Source organism: Rissa tridactyla, chromosome 1 (assembly GCF_028500815.1).
Source record: "Rissa tridactyla isolate bRisTri1 chromosome 1, bRisTri1.patW.cur.20221130, whole genome shotgun sequence".
Classification (NCBI taxonomy): Eukaryota; Metazoa; Chordata; class Aves; order Charadriiformes; family Laridae; genus Rissa; species Rissa tridactyla.
This window is the reverse complement of record NC_071466.1, coordinates 155,860,761-155,872,951: the sequence shown is the minus strand read 5'-3', so window position 1 is coordinate 155,872,951 and position 12,191 is coordinate 155,860,761. Positions and strand designations below refer to the sequence as shown.

Here is a 12,191-nt window from a genome sequence, read left to right as displayed (position 1 = left end):
TAGTTTTGATGAGATGTTGGCTGAGGGAAGAAGCACTAGCTTCCCAGTGTCAATCATGAAATTCCAGATCATTGTCTTCAGTCTTTTGCCTGTTTAATTTCTTGTGTAACTGGTCTTGCTCTAGACTTGCTCTATCTGCCATACCAAGGGAAAGGACAGCATTTCCTCTACTCGCTTCACTTTTTGTTCAGTTGGGCCCTATGATTGATGGTGTTTTTGTCATCTTAACACTCTGGCCACCTGTGTATCTTTAAAGGGGAGATAGTGGCTGTACCTGGAGACAGCATCTACAGCAGGGTCCTCCTGGAAGTGAGGAGGTGGAGACTATGGTAGATGGTTTTAATGACACATCAGGAGACAGACTGGTTACACTGCAGTCCTGGTGGACTTAGTGGTGGATGTAGCTGGAGTGTCATTTCACTGAGGGGGTCAAAGAGGAAAAGGAAACACTTTGAGTCATAGGGGCCTTGCTTGTGGAAGTTGAAGGAGCACTTCCCTCCCTTAACTTTCAGCAGTGAGCACGATACCACGTAGCTGATGTGGTTAAGCTGTTGCAGGCTGGTCCCTGATGCCAGATTTGTTTTATGCCGATTGGAAGGACTTGCTTAAAGTGGGGGGAGCGACTGGCGCGCTGGTAGGTGGCTGTGTTTCTGTTTGCCTTCCAGTCTCCCACATGGGGCGCAACTGCCTGCTGATTGCGGCATCATTTCAGCAAAGATGAGGGGAAATCAGAAATGGCTTTTTGAGGCCTTGTCAGATTTTTTTTTTTGGAGCTGCCCATGTAAAAGTTTGTGTATATATTTAATATTTATTAAATCTTGCTATGCCCCTGCTTAATGTAACTGCCTGAATGTGCGTCGGCTCTGTGTCTGGCTGTGGCAGCTGGACACACAGGGTGTGCTGTTACCAGGGAGAGAGTAAAGTTGTAACTCGGTTATTTTCAGGTTTTACCGGTTTAATTTTCAAGTGCTGGACAGTGCCGGCTTTTAAACTGTTAGCTCCTATGCTTTAAGAAGGGAAACGTGCAAATAAAGATTTTAATCCTTTTACCTACGACAGCGTGACTTTCTCTTTTATTTTTTTTTTTTTCCCCTTTGGGCCTCCTTCCCCGCCACCCGGGAGACCTCGATCCCCCATGGGCGAAAGCCTGACCGTGGGCGGCAGGGCAGGCGCTAGCCGTGGCGGGAGGCCCCGCCGCCCCTCAGAAGGCCGCGCCATCCCCTCCTTCGTCTTCCACTGCGAGCCCGCGGTGCGCTGCCCTCTCCCGCCCCCCGGGCCGCCTTACCCCGCCGCCCCCCGTAGAACCTCCCGCCGGCGGAGCGGGACGCGTTTCCGCCCGGACCCCTCTTTGCGCCGGACCCACCGCTTCCCTTTCCGTTTCCGGACGGCTGCGGGCGCTGCGGCGGGAGAGGTGCAGAGGGCGGGGGGTCGACGGGGCTTGGGGAGGCGGTGGCGGGACGGCTCGGGTCTGGTCCGGGCGTCCTCCGGCGCTGCTTCAGCCCTGCTTTTCCCTCTGCAGGCGCGGCGGCGAGATGTTGCGGCGACCGGCGTGGCAGGTAGGGCCCTGCGGGGACGGGGGGGCAGGGCCGCGGGTGGCGGGTGAACGGTTCCCTGAGGGGGCGGTGCTCGGGGCGGCCCCTGAGGGGCGGGCGGCGGCCCTGGCTGGAGGTTGGCCCCGACTCGACGTCCCCGGCGGGCTCGTAGTAACTTTCTCGTCGCGGAAGCCGTTCCCGGTCGGGCTGTAAGGGCCGGAGGAGCGCTCTGGGGCCGGAGCCCGGGGCTGTGCTGCCCGCCAGTCGCTTTTCCTGCACCGAGCGGCCGTAGCTGCTGGAGCCTTCACGGCAGCGCTGAATCTGCCCTTTGGGGGGGCGGGGGGGAAGTGTGAATTCTCCTGTCAGGTCACAGGTGTTACTTATGTCATTTCTCAAAAAAACGTGGTATTACCCGTGGTGAAGAGAGGGAGGTTCTGTTTGCGCTCATACTCTACAAGAAAACAAGTGCTGGAACTTAGTTACTTGGTTACTGAAAAAATGATGTATTAAAAGATCCAGCATGTGCATGGAAATAATCTTAAATGTTTTGCATATACATCAATGAACTATACAGATATGCCAAAGAACTTCTACTTTCCAAATTGCATTTCCTCTGGTTTAGCTCCTCTGTTCCACCTAGGACTGTTAGTCCCACTTTCCTTTAAGTTTTGCAACTACTTGTTATAGGTGATGGGCTTTCCTTCTAGTTCCTGCACATGGGCCAGAGGGGTTCCTGGGCTTTGCTTTTCTCTTCCTTTCTTCTAGGACGTGATATTTGCCAGCATCAAGTCAGTTCCTTTTCTTTTTCTTGCTTGTGTTTAGCTGCAGCACTCGGGTTTTTGTAGCCTCGATATGCAGTTTGCTTGGGAACAAGGGGTTATCAGTGCGTCGTCCTGCTTATGGCAGTGGATAGATGTACATTTGGGGCATATTTTGTTAATCTCTGAAGTGAAACAGAAAGTTGGTGGAACTATCAAAACTCTGTTTGTTTGCAAAAACTGAAGCCCAACTAACTAAACAACCCCTCCACTTCAAACCCCACCGACCCTCCTATTACATATTACAGAAAAACAGTAGTTACTGCATGTCCGAGAAATAATCCTTTTTAACACCACTTTAACCAAATATTCTTTGAATAATCCTATTGGCTTAATTTAACTGAATGGATTTCTTCCCTTGGTGCCCCTGTAAGTCACTGGAAAAGAACATACTTGCAAGACCTCTGTAAGTGTTTGGAAAACGAGGTGTAAAGGTACGTGAACACGGTTCGTATTTTGTGTCTTGGAAATTAACATCTGTCTGTTCCTTCAGGTGCTTCGCCAGTTTGTAAGACATGAATCTGATACGGTTGGCTCTTTGGTACTCGAAAGATGTAAGTAGTTCCTGAGACGAAACTTAGCTGTTACTCTTTGTGGTTTTTATTTCAGTTTTAGAGTGGCTGAAATATGTCAGGAGAAGAACAGATGGGAGTGGCAGCTCCTGAATGCAGTAACTAAGAATGTGTTGGTTCAAACAAACGGACTCTTAAGTAGCTTCCTGTCTGGTCTCTGTCAAGTTAAGCAGCCCCTAAAGGGGAAAAGAAAAAAGCCCTGACATGGAGTACAACCTGTAAAAGGCAGATAGTCGTGTTTTATCAATGGCAGCGAATCGAATAGGCTGTTGTCATGTTTTTTAATACCTCCCTTTAGGTGTCTTGTGCGTGTTTCTCAGACTCCCATGTGCCTGGGGGACTTGTTGGGGTGCTGCTGCTCAAGTGTGATTTGCTCCATGTGCACACCTCAGGCTTTACCATTCAGTTCACGTGCTCATTGTGCAAGATTGATGCTTCCCCAACCTCCTCCAGTTGTCCTTCAACAAGGAGAAGGAATAAATTGCATCCACCTAGTCCTGGTACCTGTGTAAAAAAAATAGTGACCCTCTAATTCAGTGGATGGGGTGCGATAATGCATCTTTGTTGTTTTAAATTTATTGTTTTAAGGACAAAGCAATGCAATGCTGCGGTTTTATCATAATGAAAAAAAAACATCGGGATCAGTAAATGCAAAGTAGTCTCAAGTGACATATAGATGAGTCTGTGAAAAAGATGACAAAGGAATAGAAAGAATAAAGAACTTTTAGCTTTCTAAATGATCTTATTCAGCAGTGGTAATGATAGTACAGGCACAGTCAACCGTCTGCAGGGCCCAAAGCCAAAGGTCACAAGAGCTGGAAAAATGGTTAGGAGGTACAGAAAGTCATTGTTCTGGCCCTTGACAAAAGCTGCCGACTTATGACTTGCCGTGACTAGAAGCATCATAATTCACCTGTGTATGTATTTACTTTCTCATTTTTCAGCTATGAATCGTGTTCAGTTGCTTGGTCGGGTTGGACAGGACCCTATCATGAGGCAAGTGGAGGGGAAAAATCCCGTTACCATATTTTCTCTTGCAACCAATGAGATGTGGCGAACAGGGGAAAGTGAGCTAAACCAGGGAGGTGAGTCTGCAACGAGCAGTGTACTTTTCACAATTTGAGAACACCCACATGTTGAAACTGATTTCTGAGGTTTGCATCAAAAAGAGGATTTGGCATCCAACTTTGTTATTTTTATGCAATTTAGGTGATATCAGTCAGAAGACGACATGGCACAGGATCTCTGTCTTCAGACCGGGCCTCAGGGATGTTACATATCAGTATGTGAAGAAGGGGTAAGTGAATAACAAATGTGGTTGAGGATTTAATGCCTTAATAATCAATTGATGTAATAATTCTAGTGACCAGGAGCTATACTAAGATAGAAGTGCCATAAAGTAAGTTAGTAGACATGCTACAAACAAGTGAGGCAAAAGCCTGTGTATTCAGAATCAGATACAGAGGAGAAAACAACAGTACAGTTCTCTGATCAGAACCAAATTGTTCATTTTTTTTCAGTGCTCGAATCTATGTTGAAGGGAAGATCGACTATGGTGAATATACAGATAAAAACAATGTGAGGCGTCAGGCCACAACAATTATAGCAGGTAAGGAACATCATACTGAGACCTACCTTGCCCTTTTAAATTGGCGAGGGGGTGGAGGACCTTTGAAATAGAGCTTGGTTTGTCTTTATCCTTAGTATCCACACTTGGGGATTTTGAGAGAATAAATAGGCTGCACCACTAGATGTCCTCTGGCGCTGCTTGTGAAAACAGCAAATGAGAGCATATAGTTGTGAGCTGTTGCGTAGTTTGCTCACACAAACCAGTTGGTGCTGCAGGTGGTTACTGTGTGTTCTACGAACACTGTGGTATGTAGTATTGCAAGGTCAGGCAGATTCCTTTTCTAAGCAAAGTAGAGTTTGCTTAGTAGCTTTGTCTTGGTTTGGCAGGGAATTTTTCTTCCTGTTTAAGACCGGAGGCTTCACCAATTTTAAGGACCTCTGTTTGTGAAAGATGTTTTATGTGGGGATAACTTGATGGAGAATTTAGAGAGAGCTCAGCCTGGTAGCCAGTCGTGGTAAGAAGAGCACAGAATGGACAGGGAGTAGACTTGTCCCTTGGGTAGACGCAATGAAGAAGAGAATTGGCAAACTCAGCTTTTTCCTTGAGCCTTTAAATAGCGTGAGCATCCTACATCTTTACTGTGGGTAGAGCTGCAATCTTGTGGCTTTTGAGGGAGGGCTAAAATTATTGTGTAGTAGAGAAAACATTTCTGTTATACAAGTATATCTAAAAAAAATGGGCCAGACGAGAGTGGAAAAAACCCCCAACCACAATTCTGAATATTTCTGCTCTGTGGTCTTTTTAAAAGAATAGTAATCAAACTTCCACATGAGCAGTTCAGCTAGCAGTACTGTAAGTTACTGTTTATAAATAGCTGGAGGGGAGAAGCAAGTCTCTTTTTTTTTTAATTAGGATGTATCCTAATGGTTTCTCCTTCGTGTTCAATGTCCCCAGTCTCAAGATCCTTTAGAAATTACTGAGGCTTGATGAAATACGAGCTTCTTGTAGTCCCATAGGCTGATGACATGGTAGTGCATACTGAAAATGGTAAAATAAAAAGGAAATAAGCTGTAACTGATGGAGATCATAGTCAAAGAATCAAACCATTATTTTAAACTGTTTCTGGTATCTTTGACTGTTCAGCAACTTTTCGTCAGGTATAGCACACTTGTTTCATAGCATATATGGTCACCTTTAATTGTCAGCTTTCTGGAGAGATTGAGCAAGAACCCTGCATTGGACACTGTTTTATTTTATGAACTAAGTTCCAAAATACATGTATTTGCAGCTTATTTTAACACAAATAGGTTGTCTTTGTGGGTGTGCAGGCTTGCAACAGGACAAAACAATCCTGAGATTAAATTTTCTTTATTTCTTTTCAGATAATGTAATTTTTCTGAGTGATGGTGGTATGAGAGACAAGGTGTGAAGTTGTTAGTGCTTGGACCCCAGGCCATTTCATTCCTTTTGTTTTACAGTGCTTCATAATTCTGTAATCATGTGTATTGCTGTAGTTTCTTGAAAATAAATAAAGTGTTTGATACCTGTAGGGTATCTTTGTGTTTGTTTTGTTTTCCTGTGTGCTTTCTCTCTGTTCGTCATCATTTGGATTTCTTTCTTTTTTGTTTTCCCTTTAGAGAAAAGGTAACCTAGGCAGCTATATTAATTCTTGATCTGATGAATATATAAGTAGAAGTTACCCTTTGTATCTTCAGCCATTTTCAAACGTTATATCCTTGGCTGCCTTAACAATCTCTCTTCCATCTTGCGGGGCCTGAAAGCCTGATCGTCTCTTTCTGTTAACATCCCTCCTCTGTTCTATAGGTGTCTTTCTCCATTTTTCCTTAACTAAGTCAACTGGGCAATAAGTTTACAACAGAGCCATTGGCCTCACCTGGTGCTCAGCTTGAAGTTTCTCTGTCACAGACCAGGAGAAGGCCTTCTGTGCATTTGGGTTTGCCCCTCCATTGATCATAGCATTTGATCAAATCGGTGTGACCAAATCCTCTTTTGGTCGTGTGCTTAGGTCTTCATAATTATGGCATTTGACATATGATGATTCAGTGATGACATCAACATTCTCACGCCAGTACCTTGTTAGGGTGCTGTGCCTGTCGGTTGCCATCAGGAGGAGCTGGAGGAACGGCTGCCTTGGCTCTTCCGTTTGAGAGGCTTGAGGTAGCCTGTGAAAAATATTCCTGGTCTGGGATTCTCAGTTAACATGGGCATTTGTTTCGCTTTAACTTTGTTTTATTGTCAGAAAGACTGAGACTTGTCAGTATTGTAAGTAAAAAGCCACACAATTAAAAGGTGTTTCATTTTATTACGCAGAGATGTGGTGAAATTCCCACTGTAATACAGCGGGATGTGAACAGGGAAAGAAAAACGTTAGAGGTGACAATTTCCTGCCTTCAAAGCTGGTGGGATTTTGTATCTCATCTCTCTCTGAGCCTAGTAGAGAGCATGCTTATTTATAGCTTTTTTAGCTCTTCCCCCTACAGAATGATGACCTTTTTTATACTTCTCTATGTGAGCATTGTACTACCAAAAACTTAGATTCTTTCAGTTCAGCATTTATTTCTCGTTGAAGTGAATGCTTTAAGTAGTAGTGACTAGTGCCTCTGTCACTGGCATCCAGTTAGATCTGCTGGAAATGCTTAGCAACTTAAATGGGTTGTTACCCACAGGAGATTGTGGTATCTTTTTAAATAAGAAGTTCCGACTTTAATTCCCCTAACTACTTCTTGTTCAGTCTGAGCCTGTTGTACTGCTGGGAGAAGTTGTGATGGTCCATTTCTACAGTCGTGATCCAAATACAGTTTGTGTGTGGTCCACGCCAATGTTTCCTGTTAGCTGAAAGCTGGGATTTGTCTTAAGCTTTCTGCACATCTAGGAGGCCTCACGTGAACGTGCTAAGCCTCCGTGCGTCCGGTGGTTACCTCCTTTTCTGCACTCTGCTGTGGTGGTGGAGCTCAGCACAGTTTATGACAGCATCTGCTTTGGAGCTTGGGAAGTGGCTTTTGGCTCCGAACTCGGAGTAGAGGTGGCAGCAATGTCAAATGGCAGAAGGGAATTTACTGCTGCACGTGGACTGGCCAAAACTGCCAGAACTCTCGGTGGCTGCCGGATGGCTCAGACTAATCTCTGCCCCTGGCTCAGGCTGGGGACAGAGCTGCGCTGAGCTAGCAGAAGGTACGGGATTAGGTGCCAACAAAGAAAATATTTGCTCAAGAACTTCAACTTTTTCTTTGCTTTTCCGGTTGTTCTATTTAAAGTTGCTAGTACACTTTTAAAGATTGACCTCCTACAAAGACAACACATACCTACTTTGAGAACACACTGTTTGAAAAGCGGTGCAGTATCTTGAGCATTCATCGCAATTTTGCATTAGGGTAGATTATCACAAATGATTCTGCGTTAGCCATAGACGTAGTTACGTCAAAAATAACCTGTGGCAAAGGTATGTTGTGCATTCACCTCTTATGTCTGCTTTGCTGCTATGGGGCAAAGTTAACCTGTAACTAAGTAATTTTTGTTATGAGAAAATCAAGTGTGAAATCAGCATTCCTATAGCTTCTGGGTTGCGTGGGTTTTTTTATGGCTGGGTACTTGCTCTGTGAGGAAATGTGAAAGAATGGAAGTGGTATCTACTGAGTTAAAACAGTGATACTTTGTTTACAACTAGGCAATGAGTTTTTTTCCACGCTGTCCCTTAGTACATGGCATTCAGCGTTTGCTTGTCCCTGTTAACCTCTTGTGTAAACGTGATTAGGCAAACCCTGATTGCTTGCATCAACTGGGACATTTAGAAGTGTTTGACCTTAACAAGGAATTTATCTTATGTATTTATGGAGATAGATTGGAAGAGGTAAAAAATAGAGATTATTTCTTTTTAAAATGACAGCGCATTTTAAGCAAGTATTTGGGGCATTTCTTAAGAGACCTGAGACAGAGCTATTCTGGTCTGTAGCACAGATCAATGCCACTTAGTTATTTCTGCCAGTGTGGTGTAAGGTGTAGGAAACCCTCTTCTCCTGTGTGTGTTTCTGTGGCTGTAGTGCGCTGGTTTGAGGAAGACACCACGGGCATTGTGTCTGTGTCACACAGCGAAAAATATTTTCAGCTTTAATTGAAGTGTGACCTGTATTTGGGAACACAGACACAAATTCCCCAACCCCAAATAACATGGGAGGGTAGCGAGAGAGCTATTTCAGTGAAGTGGGACTTGATTTCTTTGGCTGAAGCATCTTCTGTTTCTGTTTCACAACTCACAATTTCTATGGATAGAGTAACAGGAGGAAGTAAGAATGACCGAAGGCTTGAACTGGTGCAGAATTACTCGAGCTTTTTACCAGCAGCTCCCAGACTTGGGTTCTAACCTAGCCAAAAGACTTGCCTCCTGGTGACTGCTTGGTGGCCTGTGTGAAGGGGGAGGTGTTTGAGCCCTGTCACAGCTCTGCTGTGAAGACTAGCAGTGCCTGCAGGAGCCTGGTAAAAGCCCATGCAGAGAGGCCTTGAATTGCGAAGGCAAGAAAGCTGAATTTGTGCTTTGAGAAGTCCCTGGGTACAGGAGGCAGGAATATTCTGGTAAAGGGAACTTGTATTTCTGTCAGTTTACCAGTGATGTGGTTTTAGTAGTAGGCTGTCTCCAGTACTGGTGATCCCTCTTCTTTCACGAGTATTCATTTCAGAAAAGGAATATAATGCTGGGATTGTGGGAAGAAAACTTCACGGTTCTCAAGCACACCTTCTATTTTTAACTCTGAAATTTCTGTGGTGGAAGCCTTTTTGCTGAGTAGTTGAGCATGTCTGTACATACAAACTAAGACTTGGTAGCTGTTTTATCTTGGCGATGATGAGCTTCTCCACACAGCAGTGCGACTTAGATCTCATTTACACAAGAAATTTGCTTTGTTAGTTCATTACCAGGTACTGGGTAGTGCAAGTAACATGTTTGCACAGGACACACAGAGAAATAAACTTCCGTGGAGTTTCTGCGGAGACATCTTGTGGGAAATGTGTGTTAGTGTGCGTGAGGTTTCTTTCTTCTGCTTGTTGCTTTATGTTGTTGCTTTATGTCCCCAATAAAAAATCAGCTCATTACCATACTTCACCATTTCTGAACAATCTGCAGCAAATACTGTGGTTAGAAATTGATCGCTTGTCATTCTTTGTGTTCTTAGTCCTGAAGTTTGTGCCCTGTACTCTTTAAGAGGTGCAAATTTTGTTGAAGAAACCTCTAACTATGGCCATTTTCTGTGGCTTTCAAGGGGTAAGATTTTTCATGTGTAGCTGGTCAAAACCCTCGCAATTGTTATGCTGTAGGCTCTGTTGCTATTTGTTCTTTTCTTGCTGGTTGACTTTTCAAAGTTATTTGAACAGAATGGCTGTAGAAAATGGATGGTTATCTTGATCCTGGTTGTCACAAGTCAGAAAAATGTCACCTGTAAATATTTAATGAGGCTTTGTGCAACTGACCTGATGGAGAACTGAGTAATGATGCGGTCACAGGAGTCATGGCTTCTGTAACCCGGATCTGCAAGGAAAAGAGAGCACCTTTCCTTTGCCAAGTTTTCTGTGACTTACAAGGTTTGTATTATTGCTAGCTTTTTTCTTTGATGTTTAAAGTGGTGTTTGTTTGGAGCTCTGCCTTAACAGCCTCCTCTGTCTTAGCTAGTTTAGTTTTCTGTGTGGGTTTGCTATATGTTTTTTCTGCATGGGCTTTTTACTTCTTGCAGAAAGGCGACAGAATGCTCAGTAAAAGAAAGCTGAGCTCTCCTCTCCCCTCAGCCCTACCTCTGCAGACAATAACCCCCCACCTTTTAATCTTGTAGATTGTCGGTCAATTTTGGCACTGTCCGTCTGTGCTGGAGAGTGAGTTCAAACCCCGTTCAGAAGTCTGTCGTGAGAAAGTGGTTTTATACAAAAGGAGAAATCAAAATGCTCTCAGAATTAGATGAGTTGGAGCTTAAAAATACTACTAAAGCTGCTCTAAGAGGAGAGTTACGAAACATAGAAAAAAGAGCCTTGATTTTCAGCATGCTAGTAACTACTGAGGTCTACAATTTAAAATCCTCCAAGCAATATGGGAAAAAGTTAGGAGGATAGTTGTGTCTGTATAATGTTCTTGCTGGTTTTGTGGTGCTTTCCACAGTGCCTGGTTTCTGGCGTAGCGTCAGTTTGCGAGCAGCAACAGACGACACATTAGACTGCTATCCCGTGTGTTGTATCAGGGCACTGAATAATTAATATTCTATGGAAAGGATTAGTTTCCTCCACTTATATCTCTTCCTTCTTGGTGCCCCGTATGTGCTGCCAATTTTTAGTAGAAACTTGCTACTACAAGGGCTGAGGGGAGAGGAGAGCTCAGCTCTTCTTTTCCCAAGAAGAACTGGTGCTGGAGCACAAAAACTTCATTGTGGTCTATGTACTGTTAGTTGCCACCATGCAGGGCAAATTGGCTGTATTTCGTTAGAAAGTCTCAGGGAATTGTTTTAGGAACATTGGAGCTCAGAAATGAGATGTAGCCTTGAACGCTAATTTTAATAATATGTCAGGAAGTGGGCAGGATGCCAGTTCAGGATACCAGTCACTAGTTGCCAATGTCATGTTTTATATTGGTGAATAGCCCCGGAAATGGATAGTCTCTGTGTACCAAAATATTTCAGTGGCCAAAGAAATCTTCCAAGGTGCTTATGAATACTCAGCAGCACTGTGAACTGCAGCGGCAGCCACACCTCAGTACCAACATTACGAGAGAGTCCCTGGGAAAGTTCCGAGGGGAGAGGGACACACTTTTATGTGATGCAGGAAGAGTGGAAACCCTTGGGAAAAGCAGCACGCTGTTTACCCAGAGTGCCTAATTTCCTGTCAGCACTTTGCCCAAGGGGGAACAACAGACATATGTACTGTGTGACTTGTTTCCTAAATATTTCTTCCTGAGAAATGTGTTAGGACGAGAAAGTTCAGTCCAGTACTCTTGGTCAAATAAGTCCTTATGAGACCCTCATCCTCAGCATGTTCAGCAAATGAAGTTGCAGTCATCCAGTCTGCACCTTCTTTCTTCTTTTAAGGTGGCTTTTATTTTGTTGGCTTGCAGGGCAAACGTGGCTCTCCCTTTAGGCTTCTCACATGGGCAAAACATTAATTTAGTGCCCCAGGCCAAAGAAGTTCTCTAGTCACAGCAGTAATTTTAGAAGGATCTAATGTCAGCCAACAGAGTGATGGAAAGCCTTTTGTTAGATGGATTATCACAAGGCCGCAAAAGCTTTGAAAGTAAGAACGCATGCAATGAAAACACGGAGGTTTCTGGATAAGGAACTGACCTTTGCAAGTTTCACAATCTGCATCCCCTGACTGGCACAATGCAATTGCTTTGACAGTGCCAGGGCACAAGAAGTTTGTACCTCCAGTCAGGCTTGCCAAAGTGGTAGGTAGCAATTCAGGCGCTAGTAATTTGGCTTTAGATGTTTTCCGTGCTGCTGAGGGCATATACTGGACTGACTCGTTTCACAATAACTTAAAATAACTCATCTTTGCAGGAGATCTTTGGTTGGGGCAGTTAGGGATTTTCCCTTCATATCCTTCACCAAACAATGTAGCTTTTGTTATGTGGGGTGGTTTTTTTTTTTTTTATCAAACAAAAAAAAATTAATAAATCTTAAAGGGTCAACCCCCCAAAAAATCACCATTATTTTTC

At 44.1% G+C, this 12,191-nt stretch overlaps 1 protein-coding gene across 1 annotated transcript; it reads left to right on the top strand.

The window, feature by feature from the left end:
* The first annotated feature begins 1,349 nt into the window (after positions 1-1,349).
* SSBP1 (single stranded DNA binding protein 1) lies at positions 1,350-6,046 on the top strand. The gene is made up of 7 exons (XM_054203410.1): positions 1,350-1,411; positions 1,520-1,556; positions 2,844-2,904; positions 3,867-4,007; positions 4,132-4,219; positions 4,443-4,531; positions 5,875-6,046. The coding sequence occupies exons 2-7, from the start codon at positions 1,533-1,535 to the stop codon at positions 5,919-5,921; spliced, it is 450 nt and encodes a 149-aa protein (XP_054059385.1). The 5' UTR covers positions 1,350-1,411; positions 1,520-1,532; the 3' UTR covers positions 5,922-6,046.
* The last annotated feature ends 6,145 nt before the right edge of the window (positions 6,047-12,191 follow it).